This window comes from Delphinapterus leucas, chromosome 8, assembly GCF_059928025.1.
Source record: "Delphinapterus leucas isolate spDelLeu-1000000601 "Yukka" chromosome 8, BTC_Dleu_Yukka2, whole genome shotgun sequence".
NCBI classification, from domain to species: domain Eukaryota; kingdom Metazoa; phylum Chordata; class Mammalia; order Artiodactyla; family Monodontidae; genus Delphinapterus; species Delphinapterus leucas.
In genome coordinates this window covers 99143865-99166188 of record NC_143136.1, presented here as the reverse complement: position 1 = coordinate 99166188, position 22324 = coordinate 99143865, and the positions used below count along the sequence as shown (strand labels likewise).

Sequence of the window (22324 nt, the reverse complement as noted above, 5' to 3'; positions counted from 1 at the left end):
ATTTTTAGAGAGATAAGAAAACGTCAGCTAGAAATGACGATGAATTTCCACAGAGTTACAGAGTGTGCCTGCCTTTCCTGCCTCCCTTCCCACCTTCTCCACACCTTCGGCCTCTGTGGTCCCTGAGGCAACAAGACCAACCCCTCCTCTTCCACCTCCACCTCAGCCTACTCAGTGTGAAGACAACGAGGATGAAGACCTTTATGATGATCCATTTCTATGTAATGAGTAAGAAATAATCATCCTGCCGTACAGTTCATAAACTTATCTGCTGTGTGTGAGTGTATTCCTGTAAAAATCTTATAACTGTACAGCAAGAACTGTATGAGACGTTTTTGTGTCATCATTACCATCACCACCTACATATTCCTTGTGTAGAACAGTGTGTGTATTGAAGTGGATAGCCTATCTTCGCATAGGCATAGGTGAGTGATATTTAATATAAAATTAATAATGTGCTCATTTTCTTACGTTTTATAAGTTTGTTTTCAAAGAATTACATTACTGTAGAGTATGCCTCTTTCTCTCATAATTGGAGAAACCCCATATCAGCTTATCATCATGGGTCAAGTGTTTTTTTTAAAAATTGTAACAATGTTCCCAATACTGTATTATAAATATTACTGTATGCCATAAAATTTTATAATGATTTATTCATTTGTGTATAGGCTGGGCTACTATGAAGTAATTGTATCAATTACACTAGGCTATCATAAAGAAATTATACTGCTCCTGCTTCATTATCAATGCATGTATCGTTATACCTGTAAATAAATGCGAATTTTTTTCACATTATGTTTCCATTTTTGATGTCTAGTGTTAGTACTGTGTATAATATCTATAGTGTTTCGTATCATATCAGATAATATTGCTGTAGGTGCTGATAGACCTCATCTTGTAGGTAGACCACACAAACTTACAGTATGGATAAATATAGTACAGCACTGTAAATATAGTTAATCTTCCTTATGATTTTCTTAACATTTTCTCTCTTCTAGTTTATTGTAAAACTACAGTTATGTAATATATGTAACATGCAAAATATGTGTTAATCTGCTATTTACATTATTGGTAAGGATTCCAGTTAAGAGTAGGCTAAAATTTTGAAGTTTATTGGTATTAATTAAGAGGTACAAACTATTACGTATAAAATAAGCTATAAGCATATACTGTACAACACAGGGAATATACTCAATATTTTATAATAACGATAAATGGAGTATAACCTTTAAAAATGGTGAATCACTATTATTGTACCCTTGTAACTTATGTAATATCATACAGCTACTATACTTCAATTAAAAAAAAAAAAGATGATGGGGGAGGGGCGAGGGCTGCCCGAGAAACATCAGTCTGTGGGAACGACATCGGGGAAGGTTTTAAAGTGCCTTTTGTTTTTGTAAAAGAGGAAAATTTGGAAAGACTGAAAGAATACATTTTATATGTGGACTTTTACAAATAAAAATGTCTATTATAATGGAAAAAAAATGTTTTTAAAAACCTCAACATGACATTGAAGCAATGAGATAGAGCAAAATGCTTAGAGGAAAATTCTCAGCATTAAAACCAAATAAAAATGAATGACAAATGCTCAATTCAAGAGTCAGAGAAAAATAATAAAGTTCAAAGAAATAAAATATAAGAAATAATAAAATAAATGGATACATTATTGAGGTAGAAAACAGAAAAACAATAGAAGAAATAAATAATACAAATATCCTTTTTGAAGAGGGGAGAAAAAACATATAGATAATATAATTTAAAATTACAAAAAAAAATCAGAAAGGATAAAATTATTGTTCAAAATTATGGAAAGTAAAAGCAAAACAACAAAAATATAAAAGCTACTGTGATCAAATCTATTCAACTAAATTTTAAGTCCTAGATGAAATAGAAAAATTTTAAAAACACAGGTTATAAAAATTTGACTTCAATTAGAGACAGAAAATCTAGAGAACAATGACAATAAATAGAATAAAGAAACCCCTCTCCTTCCCCACCAATAAAAAGCCAAAATAAAGTGTATGTCTCAGATGTTTGCTCAAGGAATTCCTAAAAAACTTTTAAAGATCAGTGTTGTCAGAGTAAACTATTCCAGAACATAGAAACATAAAGAAAAATATCTACAATGTCTTTATGAAACAAGCATACCCTTGATTTAAAAACCAGAAAAATCACACCCAGGAAAGAAAACTATATACTAATCTCACTTTTAAATATCAATACAAAAATATTAGTTAGTTCATCATATTAAAATATCTACAAAAGAAAGAAAAACTCGATCCTCTCCGTAGATGCCATGGGGTTATTTGACAAAATTCAACCCTCACACATGCTAAACAGCACTTGATAAAATAAATATCTTAACCCAATATTTAGCCTCTTTCTTATGAGGAAACACTTGTTCTTTACCATTAAAATTAAAAACAAGTCAGGGAAAAATCCTATCTTCAGCCAATGAAAACAGACTAGGAAAAGCAATTAAAGGCATAAGAATTAGAGGGAAAGAGCTAAAAGTGCCTCTATTTGTATATAGTATTATATACATATATATATATATATAATAATTTCTTGAAGGAACCAAGGAAAGCCTATTCTGAAAACTCATTGAATTTTAAAAAGTAGCTGGCTCAGAAAACAACATACAAAAATCATTAGCCTTCATGTATACAAAGAAAAAAACAGAATAACCTAATTACTACAACAAAAAAGAACAAAAATGAAAATATCTAGGTTAAAATGAGAAGTGTAAATCCATATGAGATAAATTTTGAAACACTTCTGAATAAAACATAAATCCAAACATGCTGTGTTCTTACTTAGGAAGGATTGGCATGATAATATATTATTAATCCTGAAGTTAATTTGTAAATTCAATACAATGCCTCAAATAGTGGGCATTAGTACTGTTAGATCATTATAATATTCAGCATTAATAAAGCATGATGATTATATCCTGATAATCCTATGGAGTTAGGGACTTATTTTATTTTGTTTTATTTTTCTGCGGTATGCGGGCCTCTCACTGTTGTGGCCTCTCCCTTTGCGGAGCACAGGCTCCAGATGCGCAGACTCTGGACGTGCAGGCTCAGTGGCCATGGCTCACTGGCCCAGCCGCTCCACGGCATGTGGGACCTTCCCGGACCGGGGCACGAACCCGTGTCCCCTGCATCGGCAGGTGGACTCTCAACCACTGCGCCAACAGGGAAGCCCTAGGGATTTATTTTTAAGTGAAAAATTTAGGTGGAGAAATGTGTCTCAATATGGCACTGTTTATTTGAGAAGTTAGAGGTAAGTACAAATATACGCATCTTTTGTCAAATCACAGTTTCAAATGAACACATAAACCATATTTTTAAGTGCTATATGTATGGGGAGAAAATGAGTAGAGAGAAGAGAAATCGAATCTAGTTTATATTCCTTTTTATAGATTTAATTTTGGAATCATGTAAGTATCAATATTTTAGATTACTATACAACAGAGTGTAATAAACAGATCTTAAACATTTAAGGAAAAATAAAACCAATAATTTCAACCTTATATCGAGTACAAAGTATTATCATACTGAAAATATTTCTTTTTCTCCAAGGGATTTCTAAATACAGTAATTTGTCTCCATAGTCCAAGGACTGGAAAAAAAAATCTTCATCTAATAATATGATATAATAATCATTTATTTGGCAGTAAGGTTGGCACATTTTCCCTGAGACTGTAAAATTTAATTATGGGTTAAAATAAATAAATATTTAGTTTCATTAAGAGGTAAAGTGAGAACTGAACTCATGTTATTTTTAAAATGTATTTTCTAGCTCTGTCCACTGAAAAATCCTAGAAGCTCCCACAGATTACACAGATCATGCCAAAAGGACTCAAGAACCAACTTAAAGATGCGGAAACTGTATAACAAAGGTATGCATTGAGCGCCAGTTAGGATAGTAACTAATATCTGTAAAATTTGTTTAAATTCATAAGTTCATAACAATTTTGAAAATAAAAATCTTCCTCAGTAAATATGGAGAATAATAGGGAATCAATTCATCATTTTTTGAAAATTCTTAAAGGGTCCAAGGTAAACAGAGACTCAGCTGAAATCCAAAGCAGGTAGTGTGCTCGGGGCAGTAGGTTATTTTATTTACTATTTTTTATACTCCAGAAATATTTACCTTTCCGTAGGATGTGAATTATTTCCTTCAGTTAAAAAAAATGCTAATATACCACAAATTAAAACAAAACTAATTTTTTTTTCCTCTTAAAATCTATGTCCTTCTGCCATGAGTGTTTTGGATTGAGAAATAATTGTCAGAAAATAGCAGGGCTTTACTACAAATTTCCCTAAAATTGAGAGTGGGACAGGAAGCTGTACACAGAACAACTGTTCTTTAGTATGACAGTGGGCTATGGAGCTCTTTTGACTTGGAGAAAACAAGTAGATTCATTATGGGACATTTATTCAAAGGGGATGGGTCCAAGGGAATACCATATGCAATATGGGGAACATTACAAAAGACTCAGAGAAAATCAAATCGTGATGGAATATGCTGATGTTTTTAGTAAATGATGACTCAGTTAGCTATAAAACATTTGAACTAAGATATCCATTTACACATTAGACATGTTCATTAGATTAAATGGCAAAATAGGATCCTAATGCTGTATCAAACAGCGCAGTATCTGAAACATAGTAGGCACAAAGTCTTTGAGATATTTTGTGATTTGAAGCCAACTTTGAAGTTGGAATTTTCCATGTATCTGGGCAAAATAATTTTGCTCTTCCCAAATTACACCATACAGATTTTTAAAAGTCACACTTGCTGTGCTAAAGGAATAGAGAGGTGGAGAGTATTAAGAATGACAACCATTAAAAGTGCACATGTCAGACAGAGAAAAACAAGTACTATATGATATCGCTTATATAGGGAATATAAAAAATATAACAAACTAGTGAATATAACAAAAAAGAAGCAGACTCACAAATATAGAAAACAAACTAGTCATTACCGAGGAAGGGGGAGGGGCAATATAGGGGTGGGAGAGTGGGGGCCACAATCTATTGGGTGTAACACAGGATCAAGGACATATTGTACAATACAGGGAATGTAGCCAATATTTTGTAATAACCGTAAATAAAAAGTAACTTTAAAATGGTACAAAAAATTTTCTAAAAATTCTTTTTTAGTCTAGAAGAAAGAAAAGTGTCTATGAATGGGGAGACCCTGTTCGTTACCTGTGTTTCCTCATCAGGACTTTTATTTTCCCATTGGAATATGCCTTATGTAATCCATCAATCAGGAGAATCAATGGTGTGACGAGCAATTCCGGCCATACGGAGATAATCAAGCCCTCATAAATCCTGCTAGAATAAATAAAGCCTGAAAAATGGGTTTGTTAGCCCAGCAATCAAATTTCAAAACTGCCTGCCTGCAGGAGACGACGTGTCGCTGATGAGCAGAAGAGAAAAGAGAAAATGTTGGCTAGGGAAGGTGTACCAACTCTTAGAAGGGGAGCGGATGTTCAGGGTCTTTCTGAGACACCTTCAAAAGAAGGGTCTGTGTAAACACCCAGCCTCACCGTTCAATGCCTTAGCTATGCCTCTAGCTGAAATGCCAGGACTAAGGATCCTGTTGCCATTAGTAGGGTGTTCTTAGCTCTTCTGGGCCGTACATTGGGCACTTATCTTTCATCTGTCCTACTACCGTTCTTACTTGTTGCACCCTCATGAAAGAGACTGCAGTCTCAGATATAGAACTTCCCAACCTCTCATATCTAAGATGGGGACTTGCAACCAAAGGCTGGACAATGGAACTTGAGGGAATTACCTTTCCTTATTAAAAATAGTCGCTCTTTGCCTATCTATCCTTGGACATTGCTGTGGAAGAACGTATTGTCTGAGGCAGCTGCAACCAATAGAGCAGACAAGCAGCACACTGAAGCTGGAGGAGGGAAAGAGTCGGGGGAGACTGGAATTTGATTTCCTTCTTGATCTGTTAAATGGCCCTTAGAGGCACCCAACTTTAGCTCTCTTGTGATGTAGTCAGTAAGGTTTCTTGTCGTTTAAGGCAATTCACTTGGGGATATTGTTAACATTTGGATTCTGATTCAGGAAGGCCGGGGTGGTGCCTGAGAGTCTGTATTTCTAACAGACACTCAGGTGATGTCCAAGCTGCTTCTATATCGAGTCACCAGTATTTAGGCAACTTTTAAGCTTGTATTCAGTTACTTGAAGCCACGTGCATACTAAATGGCAACACTGAATAGAGAGGGACTTGAATCCAATCTAAAGCTATGCATGACAAAACTTAGGGATTCACCAGCTAAAAAATGCATAGGCAGGATTATGGATTGTGAGAGCTTTGAGGTCATCATGGTCTGTATTTAAATCCTGGTTCTGTCATTTACACACTGTGTGACCCTATCGGAAAATTATGTAACCTCTGTGAATCTTGGTTTCTTCAGAGAACAGTGCCATCTGTCTCACATGGTTGGTTTGAAGATTGGTTGAGATTATGTAATGAAAAGCCTAGGTCTTGAACAGATGTGAGTTTTCTATGATGTTATTGGTGGTATGGAATTCTGTATTGTCAAGCTTCACTCATGCCAAAGATTGCTTAGTTAAATTGGTGCTAAGTCTGGTAGAAATACACAGATTGTGGCAGTCAGCACAGAGACTTTCCTTGTAACCAAGCTGCTGTATCAAAATCCCGTGACTCCTGTATCAGGCTATGATAAACTTAATTGGAATTTTTAAAAATATAAAAAGTAATCAAAATTGTACTTTTATATGACTTGTTTCTGCTTTAAAAACCTGTCTGCACTGTCTTTGATGAAAGAGAAAATTTTTAAATTCACAAACTCTCCCCCAGGATTGCTGGAATATTGTCAAATGAAATGAAAATATTGTTAGCAGAGCTGATCAGTGGTAAGCAAAATCTATTGCCTGTAGTGATAGGAGGGTGGAAGATAATGCATTTTTCTTCAGTCAGATTGAAAATAGGATGGTGGACACCAGCTATGACTCTAACTGTTGCAAAGTGCTTTCTGGATTTGCAGTGTTTGATGACCAGATGAGGTCTTCATGTTTTCATGTTTATAAGCCTGGGTGCTTTGATCAACATAATGCTTTGGATACCTCCTGGAGTGATTTTGGAATGTTCTAGGCGTGATGCCAGAGCAAGGGAATTTAGTTACAACTTCTGAGGCATATAGTTATGATCTTCTGAGCAAGGGTTTCCATGGATAGGAATAACCTTACATATCTCCAACAGAAAAAGAAAACATGTTTTAATATTACATACATCCTCTTGACATTAGGGAATCCCTGTGACTTCAAACATGGTAACAGTTGTGCACTGGACTATCATTTACCTTTTAGTATTTTTGCTATCAAATTATTCTCAAAAATATCTGTAACTATATGTTTAAAAATTCAGAATCCATTCTCAGTTGAGGTGAATGTGGGTTAAAACGTTCCTTATTTCAGGAGTACTGTAGAGCGGAATGGGTTCCTAAGTTGGCTGGAGCTGGGTTTTGGGCTATTTACTCATTAATTATGTAAATCTGCCAAGTTACATACTTATCCGAGACTCAATTTCTTTATCTGTAAAATGGGAATCATAACAGCTATTTCAGGGGATGTTGAAAAGATTCAATTTGATAATCAATATAAAGCACTTACTACATGCTTGGCACTTAGTAAAGATCCAATAACTTTTTGGTAGAAACAGCTTCAAACCTGAAAGGAAACCACCTCTTTATTCTCATTTTATTTCTTCATCCTATAATACTCACAATGATAAGCTCTTGTGGGAAGAAAGGGTTTTTCCTCAGAAAGTAAAACCTGAGATGACAGTTGGTACACGGGTAACTTATTTTGGGAAGTGATTCTAGGAAATAGGACTGAGAAGCCTGAAACGGGGAAGAGAGGCACAGAAGGACACGCAGATGTGACAGCTGAGTTTCATGGGGCCTTCTAAGAACCACGTATAATAGAACGTCTGAGGGGAGAAAAAGGGGAACATATAGTCACTTGCTCCTGTTTTCCATTAATTGGGTTGCAATGGGGGCATTAACATTGTCATATGGGTCTGCAGTATGTAAGTGGTGAGACTGTTGGTTCTAGTAGAGACACAACATTAGCAGCAGAGAATTCCCAGAAGAGAAAGTGAGAGAGAGCCCAGCTGAGGTGTCACAGTTTATTTACACAATGCTGGTTGCTGTAGGATGTGCAGGTGATCAAACCATGTGAGGAAGGACACAAATGGTATTTCACACATGATTCTTGACAGCAGCCATGTGTCCTCAGTGACCCTTGAGATTTGGAGGTAATTCAGTCCCAGGTACCTCTGTTTCAAAACACACCCTTTGAGGACAATGGCTTAAGCAATCCTCTTTATAGTAAAGACCAAAGTTTCTCACCTTGTTCTAGTAGGTCTACAACTGGTATCTACAAGACCCTCAATAGTGATTTCTATGCTAAATATCCAATCAAAAAGGACACATTGGGCTTCCCTGGTGGCGCAGTGGTTGAGGGTCCGCCTGCCGATGCAGAGGACACGGGTTCGTGCCCCGGTCCGGGAAGATCCCACATGCCGCGGAGCGGCTGGGCCCGTGAGCCATGGCCGCTGAGCCTGCGCGTCCGGAGCCTGTGCTCCGCAACGGGAGAGGGCACAGCAGTGAGAGGCCCGCGTACTGCAAAAAAAAAAAAACAAAAGACACATTTTCCAGGTGAGCTGAGATTCATGTTTTGAAGTGAGTCCTCCGCCCTAAGTTCTGTCAGGAAACTCTAACAATACACAGTCTCCTTAGCCCCAAGTGTTGACTTAGAGACCTCAGTGGAGGCAATTAAAGTGAAAAACTGCTTTCCCCTTTTAAAATAGTTTCAAAATATTATGTGGTTATCTCTGTGGATGATTTAATACTGCTTACCTTTTTTTATTATGGAATTTTTAGTTTATGTTGAGTCTTTTTTTTTTTTTTAAACTTTAAGGGGGAAATAACACTTGGAAAACTTCCTCCTGGAAATAACACTTGTAAAGTTCTAGGAAACTCTTGGAATGTATAAACACATATGAAATTGTGAGGTTATGACCAAAGGCAAATGTATTAAGGACAAAATCCAGCTACATGATTCCTTTAATAATTGGTGTGTGTGTGTTTTGGTGAGCATCCCCCTTATCCAAAATAGCCCGATTATTAAAACTCAGATAATCACAGAGATAAAAATTTTCCACCTTCCTACTAATCAGTAGTTTTCATTTAATATCTATTTAGCCTTAAAGGTGAAAGTGGGTTCCAGACAAATGTCTTTCACATTAGAAGCTGTATTAAATTAATTGAAAAATAAACATTGATAATAGTAATAAAACAAGAGAAATGATGAACAGTAAAAGGTAAATACTTTTTAAATGTTACTCAGACAATCAATAAAACCACATCTTTCAGTGAACATAATAATTATTTGCATCATAAAAAACTCTAGTTGTTGAAATTTAAAATATTGATTAAAAAGCTTCAATTGGACTTCAGCCTAAAAAGAAATTTCCATCTTAATAAAATAGGCAAAACTTTCCTTTTAAACATGACACTTACTTTTTTTTTTTAAAGTGTTTACTATCCTTGAAAAAGACTTGAAATGGGTCTTTCAGAAAAGAGCTTTTCCCATTTTAAATTGAATCCAACAGAGCAGTGAAGATGCAATTCCAAAGAACCCGGAAGAAAAGCAGAATACCCAAAAAACGATTTATGTGTTTCTAAAAACCCTGACTTGGGGTTGATGCTTTCACAAAACAAGAGGGTTACTGAGCAATTCCATGACATTTTAAAGTTTCCTCCTGGTGTTGTGATGTTATGATAATCCAGCCTGTCCTAAGGAATTTTTAAAACCACAAAAACACAGTCCACTGCCTAGCTTTAACTGAACTTCTGAGCTTGACTTTTGGACATCTCTTCTGGAAGATACCTCAAGTGAAGTGAGAAGATACTCTTTGACTTTAGTCACCAAAGTTAATATTCTCATGACCTAAATTGACTTCATACAGTCAAGTTTATTTTACACTCTCAGTTACTCACTACTGCAAGTCAACACAGCACAGAAATTAAGGCATTTTTTGCCTTAAAGAGTACATACTGCTGTTCATGAGCTTTTTGGCCAATGAATAAAAAGTATTTCATTTCTAAATCTCACCAGAAGGATTTAAATTAAATAGTAACAGATGAATTGGACAGGCACGGAATACTAAATAGGAACTAGCAAATGAAATAATCCAGCTCTTTGCTTTTACCATGAAAATGAGAATTGATTCTTCATTGAGAGAAGTAAAAGGACTCAGTGTTTTAAAAAAGCTTTCTCCACCAAAAGAGCAAAATAGCACTCAGTGGCATTGCAGTGTTAACAAAATTTCTTTATCAGAAACTATAATTTAATATTTAAGTACCTAATTTACATGTGACAAGGTATCATTTTCAAAAAATTAAATTGCAACTAGAAAACTATTAACCACTAAAAACAATACCAAACAAACACAACCCAAACATTTATAGGAAAACAATAGCTAGAATTTGAATTGGAAAAAAAAGTTTCATCATATTTGGCTCATTAAACAAAGCATCCATTACAGACTGTAAAAGAGTGTTCCTTCTAATTCATCAAAAGTTTCTCCTTTGTAGCATGAATACATGTAAAGATAGATTTATTGACTTCATATGCACACGTGTGTATACATATTGTGAGACATACCTCATGTGTTGATTTAAAGATATCGTATCTACTGATAACTGGTTGAACTTTGGAAGGTGCTGAAACCCACATTTCTACATGACCTGTGACCCATTTAAAAATGTCTTTTTATAAACAGAAATTACATAAAATACTCTGGTTTTTATTAACTGAATCTTAAGCATAATAATAGACAATGAAGGAATTGCACTTATTTTAAAGGTACAGTAAAGTGTTAGATTGCAGCTCAGACATCAAAGATCAGGGACTGTAGTACTGATAAGTTGTGCATTATATGCAAAGATGACGGTGGCCACTGAAATTAAAATGAGAGCAACTAATTACAGAACCAATAGGGGGATAACAGAAGAAAACATGCACTACTCCTACGTTAATGCAAAACTAATTTCTCCCAGGAAACCAACCCTTTGACCTTTCTTACACAAAGAAACAGGTTCTGCACCCTTGGTAACACAGTAGACATGGACTTCTGTATTCAAATTCTAGTTCATTGTCTCTGAGTGTGCTGTTCCAGCATCATCTCCTTAAGCTGCCCTTGAAATTCTGGAGCATCTACAATATTACAGTCTCTTGGTTAGGTTTCATTGAGCCTCAATATCCCCTTCAGTTCTATATAAATAGGGTCCTTTATTCATCTTCTTCTGGTTCCTGTGGTAATATGGGTATTTCTTCCTTTAAACAATCACTGAAGAATCTGAGGATTGTGCTGTAGAGATGATATTTGCTCTTCTCAGATACGTCATGGCCTTCATCTGGGTAGACCTAAGATATTGAAGGCAAAGGAGATTTAAAGTTATCAAAGCAAGTCTTCTTCCTCAGAACTCATTACTTTAGCCCCATGGCAACGGAACTTGGGAAAATAATATCTGACCAAAATCTCATGTGATTCAACTCTGAGTTGTTCGTGTTAAACTTTCCTTTTTTATTATAATCATATCAAAATCAACATTTGAGACAAAATACAATTTTATGCATTTATATTGGGATTTGTTGGCCAAAAAGTTAGAGCTTTCTACGTTCACATTGAACAAGGTGGCATTGACATCACCTTAACTAAATTTTAGATAGCCTTGTAAGTTCTTTCTCTGCCCCTTTGAAATGTATGTAAATCTTCTTTCAGACTCTTGCCAGTTTTACAACCCAGGAAATTTCTTTCTCAAGGACTTGGAAACCATCTCTTTGAAATGTAAACACTGAAGGAGAGACAGCACCCCCCTATCTCCCAGTCTCCAAGTTGTAAAACTACTTCCTGTCATAAAGATAAAAGAAATGTTTCTTAAGGCTGATTACCAAACACAGAAGGCAATGAGTCCCTCCATTGGGGCTCTTAAAAATGCCCCAGCCCCTTGTTTTAACAAAGTTGAGTTTACTCTTTCTCCCCTATTGCAGTAGTCTTGGATAAAGTTTTCCTTGTCTGTTTAATCTTGTGTAATGCAATTTTTACTTTGACAATGTCCTTCCAATATAAACGACATTAGTGAGTTTTCTAAAATATAAATGAAAATACTGTCATGTCAATTCCTGAGTGTAAAGTTTTTAGATGGTGCCTCATTTCCCTCTGAGTAAAGCCTCACAATCCTTTACACTGTCAGTGCCATGACTCTCCATCTGCTTATCTCTACATCTTCATCTTTCATCATTCTAACCCTGGTTCCTGTGTTTTAAGTATAATGAACGACTTTTAGTTCTTCCAAATGCTGAGGAATTAAAACAATTTTTTTCCCTTCCATGACTCCTGCTTCAGATTGAAAGTTCCTTGATGTGTAAAGTTATGTCCTGTTGACCCATTTAGCATAGAGACCCCTGTAAAGTAAATCCTTGATATTTACTAAATATGGTTGAATGCAGAGATGTAAATGACGTAAGGATGTTTTGCCCTCTCCTTTTTCTCTCATGTTATTTACTCAAAACTATTTTCCCCCACTTTTTATGATGAGTGATGGAAACGGACAAAAAGACAAAGGAACTAGAAGGAAAATAAAAATTATTATTTTAAAATAATTCATTATCAGTGATATGAATAAAAAAGTTAGAGAAGAAAAAAACATTTTTGAAAGAGTTTATGCAATTCACATATAAAACATAAGGTGATCCACATTCTCATTGTAATTAGGAAATAAGAACACAATTTGGTAGTTGAAAAAAACAGTAAAAATGAAAGGGTGGGAGATGGAGTCATATAGAAGCTGTGTTCTGTATTTTACAACTAAAAAACCAAGGTAGAAAAACATATTTTTCTGAAAAAGTAGCTTACCTGCATAGTATAATTCACTCCAGCTTTTATTAGGTGTTTGATTAATTCTGCTGAATGCTGGAAATGAACTTTTGCTGCAAGAAATTAAATTATGATATTTGAAGGAAATACACTTTTCAGGATCAGAACATTTTATAACATTTTTTCAAAGAGATTACATATTTATCTTCCAAAATTATCAGCAAATCGGATAACTCAACCAATTAGACTTTTAATGCTCCCGTTTAGTTTTGGGAAGGGGACAAATGGCAAATGTCAACAGGCTTTGCACTAGAAACTAAACAGAAAAAAAAAAAAAACCTGGAGAATCCATTTATGGATTTTTACTTTACATTTAAAAGACTGAACATTTAAAAGACTGATACCTAGATTTACCTGGAAAGCCAGTAGATACAATGGCAATAAAACTTTGAGCTTCACATTGTAAAAAAATAAAACAGCAGTTACTACCTAAGCCTCTACTTTACAGAATGGTGATTAGATTTATTATATTGCATATCATTTATTATTTGTAATTATTCACGTATTTTATACCATTATAACAATTTTAACACAGTGAACGCCTGTCTGGATAGTAATAGCAAACCAGCCTTCTATTCCTTTCTGAGGATTACTAGGGCCACTCTCAGACACTGGCATTCTGCCTTATGTTAAATTAGAAAAGAATACCTCATGTTGAGAAAATAGCATACACATATCATTACTCAAGGGCTAAATATTTAATGTGGACCATACTGGTTTCTCCTCTTTCCTTCTAGCTTCCTTATCCCTGAACCTCAGTTCCCAAACTCTGAAATAAGCAGCACAGCAGCCTGGGTGTGGGTAGCAGCATTGTCCCTAACAGCTATGAAGACTTGGACAAATCACTTACAATTTTTTTTGTGTAGCACTTAGCTCATATGCTGCCTTGGCAATACATTCCTATACTGTGTATCTTCAAATTTCCGTAAATAACTTTTAAGCTCACGTTTTTTGACTGTCTTTGTAAAATTAGGGCAGCCTTATCAATAGTTTAAGCTTCTTCATTGTTCTAATGCTATGGTACTGATTAATCCTGCTACAGAGCAGACAATAAAAGACTCCACATAATTGTTTATATCTTTTAAAAGTCTACCTATAATCTTTTCTAACATTCTCTTATTGTACTTAATGGGAAAATTACCATGCCATTTCTAAATAACTGTGCAAATTGCTCTATAAATGTAAGCTACTAGAAATGTTAATAAATAGGGCAATGACTGAGATAAAATGATCCTTTATATACTTCATTTGTTTATTGCAGAAAACAAATTGAAAAGGACTCCATCATTCAGCTGCATGGATACAGCTGAAAAGATAAATGCATAAATGGATTTTTCAGTTTTTTTTTTTTTTCTGTTTAGTTTCTAGTGCAAAGCCTGTTGACATTTGCCATTTGTCCCCTTCCTAAAACTAAATGGGGGCATTAAAAGTCTAATTGGTTGAGTTATTCGATTTGCTGATAATTTTGGAAGATAATAATAATGGTGGTATTATAGTATTATTGACTGAGTACCTATAACCTACCAGTCCCATGTGGAATGTGTGTGTGGTGTATGTGAGTACATTTGTGTGTGTGTGTATGTGTGTGTGCAAACACACAGGTGTATTTTCTTTGAAGACAAGTGCTGAAGGTCTGCTTACATTTTATCAGGTAGGTGAAGTCCCAGGCCCATGACTGGATGAGTCAGGGAACAACAAAATTTACCTTAATAATTACAACATATTAACAGAAACAACTGAATAACATTAATATATTAAAGTGTGATGGCTAGATGTAAAATAATTTAATCTTGAAAATAATTTATTCCCATAATTGAAGCTTTAAGGCCAAATGAATAAGAGCCTCAATGCCTATTTCAAACCACCTTTCTGTTAATAGCTGTGTGATTTTCGGCAAGTTATATAAATTCCATAATATTTATTTTCCCAATTTGTCAAATAACAAGAGAAGTAATACCTACTGCACAGTATTTTCGTGAAAAACAGATACTATGATATTAAAAGCTTTTAGCACATTTCCTAACATACAGTCACTACTTAATAACCACTATTTGTTATTACTAACAATGTATATGTAAGTTCTTAATACCTTAGAACAGAATTCTAATGTCCTTCAAAATGTTTATGTTCTCTTACATCATGTTTCATCTACAACAGGTATGGTATCATCTAAGTCTTTTTTAAAAAAATTATAATAGTTTTAGATTTTCAGAAAAGTTGCAAAGATAGTACAGAGAGTTCCTGTATATTCCTTACCCAGTTTTCCCTACCTGTTAACATTTTACATTATTATGGCACATTTAGAAACATTTAGATGTAGTGTTTCCTTAACCCCTTCTGGTCTATGATGATTTCTCAAACTTTCTTTGCTTTTGATGACTTTGGCAGTTCTGAGGAGTACTGGTCAGGAATTTGGTAAGATGTTCCTCATTTGGGTTTGTCTGGGGTTATGAGTATTTGGGACAAGACCATATAGAGATAGAATGCCGTTCTCATTGAAGCCACATCAAGGTTACATACTATCTACATGACTTGTCACTGTTAATGCTGACCTTGATCACCTGGCTGAGGTGAAATTTGTCAAGTTTCTCTGCCATGAAAGTTACTCTTCCCCCCCCATTCCATACTGTACTCTTTTGAAGCAAATCACTAAGTGCAACACACTGTGAAGGGGGAAGGGAGGAGAATTAAGCTTTGCCTCCTTGAGTTGGGGCATCTACATAAATGGTTTGGAAATCTACCTAAGGGAGATTTGTCTCTTCTCCCTCATTTACCTATTTATTCAAATATATACTATATGTATGTGTGTGTATATATATATGTATGGTATATATCAATATAGATCTAAACTATAATTTAACTGTGACCTGACATGACTCTAAGTTAAGTTTGAGTGACAGCTGGTATTACCTTTGATATAAGGCCTGGCCTTTTTAGTGGTATTCTACGTAAAATGGGATAAAAATACTGAGGCAGGGCAGAGAGGACTGACAAAAACAAGTTTAAGATTTAGGAAATATTGCTTCAAGGCTTTGCTTCTCTTTGCTCACTTGCCAGGTGGCCTTGGATAAATCAGTTTCCTCCTTGAAATTGATTTTTCTCATCTGTGAGTGGGGCTATAAATAGCCCTCTGTTGTAAGATTTCACATAAAATCATAAAAAAAATTCTTTGAGTACCAAACACTTCATGTGAATATAAAGCATGATTTATTACTAGCATTATCAATCACATTCATCTCCAAAGTTTAAAATAATAAAAAATGAGAGGTGATATGAAAGTGCTTTTTGGGTTTTTGTTTCGAGTGGTAAACCTCATCAGAATATCATCTCAGTGCTGGTACCTGTTTGCTATGCTGCTGTTTTCCAGGTTAGTTTCCATTTGAGGTACGCTGAAGAACACTGTCCTAGTAGTGACTAACCACATGTGGTTGTTTACATTTAAATTAATTACAATTAAATAAAATTTAAAACTTCAGTTCCTCAGTCATACTAAACATGTCAAGTGCTTGAGAGCCACATGTGGCCAGTGGCTGCTGTGCTCAACAGCACAGAGATGACATTTCCATCATCCCAGAGAGGTTTACTGGGCAGTGCAGGTATCAGATTCTTTGTGCCCAACTCCTCTGCTCTCCTCCCCAGAAGGGTTACAGGGCCTCCTGTAAGCAAGTCCTCGGATGTACCCCTTTGTTCAAGGTCAGACCACATCAGTCAGTAGCAGCAAGTATAATACTTACTGTCAGCAGTCCCATGAATTATTAATATATTTTCTTCTTTTAAGCCATGAATATTATGTAGCACACTGGAAGCCTATAAAAACAAAAACACAGAAATCTGTATATAAAGATTTACCTATATTTGCATTTTGACTGGGTTTTTAGAACAAAAATACTCTCCTTTCTTCATTGGTTTTAAATTAGTTACCTGGTATGTGCTTTCTTCTTTAGATGGCATACCAAGATATCTTTCAGAGAAAGCTGAGGCTGTGACCCAAGAAAACAGAAATTTGAGGGTAAACTAAAAATCATTTGACTAGCATATTTCATTTAGTTTCTACATTTCACATTTAATTGTCATGCTCCACTAAAATTGATTGAATCAGAGAGGCAATAAAGAGCTGAAAACATCTCTGATAACACATGATAAATGAACTCAAATGAGCTTCTCTACATGGGGACTTTCTTGTCTATGAATCAATACATTATATTAGGTCAGTCTGTAGGAAGTACTCACCATACAACTTCAAGTCTATAATGGGTGCAATCACTGATCCACATTTAAAGAGGTTTTCATCTGATTTTAATATCATTGATGCAATATAGCCACCATACCCCTGACAAAAAAAAAAAAGAGTTTTCATATATATATATATATATATATATATATATATATATATATTCCTAGAGATTTTTTTTAGCTTTTGGTCACTGTTTGGTAATATACATATCAGAATGTCTCATAATGTCCCAGACTGGAGCAAAGAATATACTAACATCACTATGTACAGATGAAAATTTTGAAAAGAGTTATTTAAATTTTTATATAATAAGCTATTTTAATAACTTTAGGTAAAATATAAAATTAATTATATATAATCAAGTGTCAAATATTGGCTCTTTGATTTGATATCTGGGAATAGCTCCAAACAATTTGAAATTAGGAAAATACAGAACTGATTAAATCATGTCATTTTAGGTACTATATATTTAATAAAACAGTATATTCATTTAATAAAACATTTGATAATAATGATGATTATTAATAATTAAGAAAGAGGAATTAAATATTTAAAATATATCTTCACAAGTATAGATTCTGCTTTCAATTCCACACAACTAAAAACTTGAAAGAAATGGTGTAAGATAAATACTTTTGCTAGCTAGATGAGTTGGATTAGTTTTAAACTTAGTTTTTAAATATCCTCTTGAAATGCTTTTGAACAAACTTCATTATAACTTCTTAAAAAAAAAAATCAAGGTGTCCAGTTTTCTTTTGTAGACCACAATCTGACTAGAAAATTTCCAAAGGAGATTTTAATAACTACAGTAATGCTAGGCTAAGGGAATGACCTACTGAGTTGTCTGTTCATTTTAGACATTAATTCTTGCTGTGTTCTTGGAATTGATTTTCATTTTGCCAGACAATGGAGTATCCTGGTAGGTATTAATACCTAGGCCTTAGCACAGAAATTCTGATGCAATTGGCTCTACTTTTGAAAGATTTCCAGATGATTCTAGTGTTGTCCAATGCTCTAGGAACCTGTTGTTTTCTCTAAACTCTTGAGATGAGTAGTAAAGAATTTCATTTATGCTTATTTGGAGCATTGTTTAAAAATTGGTACTAGAGGGCTTCCCTGGTGGCGCCGTGGTTGAGAGTCCGCCTGCCGATGCAGGGGACGCGGGTTCGTGCCCCGGTCCGGGAAGATCCCACATGCCGCGGAGCGGCTGGGCGCATGAGCCATGGCCGCTGAGCCTGTGCATCCGGAGCCTGTGCTCCGCAACGGGAGAGGCCACAACAGTGAGAGGCCCGCGTACCACACACACACAAAAATAATTGGTACTAGAAAGTCCAAAATGAAATCAGACATTACTTAAGTGGTTGACAGAACATATGTGAAGGGTAGCAGAATACATCACCCCAAAGTATGCCACTTGGCATATTGATTATTTTGAGATATAGGCACTGGAAAAAACAGCAAATGCTGAGAGAAGCTTTCTCTGAACTCCCCTTATCTTCCTAAAGGCAGATCCTCCAAAAAGAAATCAATTGTTCTAGATCCCCTCCCTGGAAGTTTCATCATCCAGGGAAGATTGCCTCTTGCCACAGGAAAGGAGACTAGAAGTTGACACCACAGCCAGAGAGACTATATCATAAACTATACCTCCCATCTATTCTTCTAAAGCCCCATTTGTCTTTCCTAACAATAATTTACTCTCTCTTAAAATGTCTATATCCCCTCTTCCCTTTCCCTGTTGAAAGCGTGCAGAACTCTGTGGGGCTCCTGGGCACAGAAGCTTTTCTGCTCCCCATTTCTTGTTTGTGGGAAACTGACTCCGCCTCTATGAACTTCCCTGAGTCCCAAAGGGCAGATTCGAACAGCTGCTAATCAGGGAAGGGAGGGGATGCAGAGACAAGGGAGGAGCAAGCAAGAAACAGTACTGCAGCCTTGAGGCAGGGTCCTGGTTCTGCCTCAAAGGATACACATAACAATATCTTTGAGCTCTTTACAGTACTAAAATCCCCAACAAATGGAAGATGTCAGCATTCTTCATTCCAGATTAAAGGAACCAGAGAAGTTCTTCAAAAGACCACCTAAGGCCAGATTAAAGGAATGCAGCCCCTGCACACACTCTGATCCTTATCAGCAACCCTGCCCTTGAACAGTTGCTGTAAAACTCCTCATGAAATCCTTCCAGGTTGAGACACACAGTTTTGAGGGGCAATGGTCTGCTGCATCCCCCTTTGCCTGACAAAGCAATGAAGATATTCTTTTCTACTTCACCCAAAACTCTGCCTCTGAGATTGGATTCAGCATGGGTGCACAGAGGCCGAGTTTTCAGCATCACTATTAAGATGGTATTTAAGCCTGATTTCGAAGCCACCTCACAGAGTTACTCATTTTCCCCAGAGTATCTCCCATGTATACATGAGGTGTACATGTCAACAAACTTCTATTCATTTTTCTCTTGTTAATCTGTCTCTTATTGTAAGAAAATCTCAGGCAAGAACTGAGAAGGGTAGAGGGAAATTATTTTTCCTCCCCTATATATGTCAATTGTGTACAGTATTTAGCTAGTACCCAGACATTTATGCAAAGCTTCTGCAACAATTAGAAACTGAGAGGAATAAAATTATCCCTTATAGAAGTAAGCCCCCACAGAGTACCTTTGCTTAGTCTCTTTGAGAGGGATGAAAATAGCCTTAAGTCAGCAAAATTAATACAAAAAAAAGTAATAGGCTTAAATGTCTTAACATATCTAAAGAAAGAAGTGGAAGGGAGGAAAAATAATTTCCTTTTATCTTTCTGAGCTCTTGGCTGAGATGTCTTCCAATAAAAGACAGATTAACAAGAGAAAAACAAATAGTTTATTTACTTGTATACCTCACCTATACATGGAGATTAGCAGGGAAACTAAGTAACTCCCTAGATGGCCCAAGTCACCACCTTAAATACTATCTTCAACTAAAAACGGAAGAAAAATGTTGGGGGAAAGTCAGTGATGGGAAGTTATCAGGAAAAGAACTGTAAACAAGGGTAAGGTTTGTTATGTAGATTTAAGTCAGTGCCTTCTCCAGTGATAAAAGTTTCTTATGATTGAGAGTCATTCTTCCCTTCCTGGTAAAGAGAGGGAGACACAAATAGAGGTTTTCTTTATAAATGTAAATGCCCCTTGCAAAAGGGTAACTTCTACTCTGTTTTTAAAGCTTCTCCCATTTATGCTGTGTCTCCTGTTTATGCTGTTTCTTAAAATAATCAGCTCAAAATAATCCTTATGCCAAAGAGGCATATTCTGGCATGGCATGTTCTGCTCCCCTTCAGAAGTATGAAGGTGTGGGATGAGTCATGCAAAGCAAGTAAATAGCTATTATAGAGCAAAACTGTAGAGAGACTTTGAAAATTCTGTCCCTACAAGGAGCCTTTCCGGTATATCATTTCTAGTTCTCTGTCATGGAGATTGAGACCATGGTGTTGTAGCCAAGAGGTTTCAAATATTTCCCAAGCGGCAACAGTATTCTCATAGTGAAAAATGTATCTTAGTTGATAACTTTTCTGGTTCTAATTCCACAATAACCAAACAATCTTTCAACTGATAACAATTCTGTTATTTACATAACTTAACTACTTTGAGAGACTAGCTAGATATTACTATCCTGAGAATAACTGTATATCATATATAAATAAAATAAATTAATAAATTGGTATAATTTTTTTTTTTTACCTTAGTTTCACATGATTCTCAGAGTCATTATCTCCAGGAACTAAGGAGAATGGTGTCTTCCAAAGGAGGGGCAGATTCCAGAACAATACCTGAAAGTTCTTTTAAATTATTTGGGAATCTTGTTAAAAATGCCTATTCTAATCCAGTAGATCTGGGATAGGGCCCAAGATTTTGCATTTTTAACCAACTCCCAGGAGACATTTATACTGCTGGTCCATATTTTGAATAGAAAGTTCTTATTGTGTAATAATGTAATAAAGATTCCCAACATAATATCTTCCTAGCTTTAGCCAGCATTCCCTTGACCAGTGGAACTTAAAAAATTATGTATCAATGCCCCCAGAAACAATTGAATCAATATGTGGAGAATGGGCCATGGAGCTCTCCATGTGATTCTAACTGAAAGCAGGGTTGTAAATCGCTGTTGCATAAGACATTGTATTTTACTGTTTTAAAAAAAAAAATCCAGGATTTGGGATTAATGAAGGTAAATACTCTTTAAATGGTAGTAAAAATTTTTGAATAAAATTCTCTCTATATCATTTAAAAATCTTATTCAAAATACTGCTTTAAACTGATTTATTTCAGTTAATAAATTCTATTTTTAAAAGAAAATCAACACTGGCAGGAATTAAAATAAATTTTAATTGCTTTCCTTCCTCTTTATCATTTCATATTTATTCACTGAATGCCAGAATAGAAAATGAACAAGTTCTTGGAAAAATAATATTCCACAAGGATATTGGAATCAGATATAAGAAATCAGATATAAATTCTAGTAGACATAGAATGGTGATTTTAACTTCCAAAGCAACTTGTATCTATCAGGAAGATACCAAAAACTGGGGTTCATCATACTGACTCTTGTCAATGAGAGAACATTTTTAATTTGATATAGGTCAATAATAGTCAATAGTTGGTATAGGCTGCTATGTTTCAGTTGTGTTGTCATTTTATTTGTTTCTCAGTGATCAGACTGTTCCATTCATTACAACTGTTATGTCATGTCCATTTGCAAAGCATTTTAGCATTACTTATAAAATTTTAACAAATTTATCTAGATTTTTAAAAGTTTATTCCATGGACCTAAAATATAGATAATTTTATTTCTTTAAAAAATAATTTTTACCTGTGGTGTAAGAAACTGAATCCAATAGATAGAAAGACTATAAAAACAGGAGGTGAAATCTGTAACACCATTTTACTAAGGACTTACGTTTTCATGGGCCCCAGGTTTTGAGATACTTAAGTGACTTTTTGAGATAGTTTTCAAGAGTTCATGATTGCAGTCAAAAAGATATACTGACAGAACTGAAAAAAAAAACGTTTGTCCTACAGCCTTTGACTTGTATGATTCTTTCTGAACCACATCAGTTGTA

The 22324-nt window shown here is 35.2% G+C and overlaps 1 protein-coding gene across 1 annotated transcript in view; it reads right to left on the bottom strand.

Annotated features, from left to right (window-relative positions):
- Nucleotides 1-10818: 10818 nt before the first annotated feature.
- Nucleotides 10819-22324, bottom strand: part of DPP10 (dipeptidyl peptidase like 10) — a 119956-nt gene continuing 108450 nt past the window's right edge. Inside the window, exons 14-18 of the mRNA XM_022590656.3 lie at nucleotides 17239-17338; nucleotides 16930-16988; nucleotides 16743-16815; nucleotides 12988-13061; nucleotides 10819-11495 (exon numbers count right to left, since the gene is read on the bottom strand). Coding sequence (XP_022446364.3) covers nucleotides 11361-11495; nucleotides 12988-13061; nucleotides 16743-16815; nucleotides 16930-16988; nucleotides 17239-17338 — 441 coding nt within the window. The 3' untranslated portion in view covers nucleotides 10819-11360. The remainder of the gene's footprint in view (nucleotides 11496-12987; nucleotides 13062-16742; nucleotides 16816-16929; nucleotides 16989-17238; nucleotides 17339-22324) is intronic.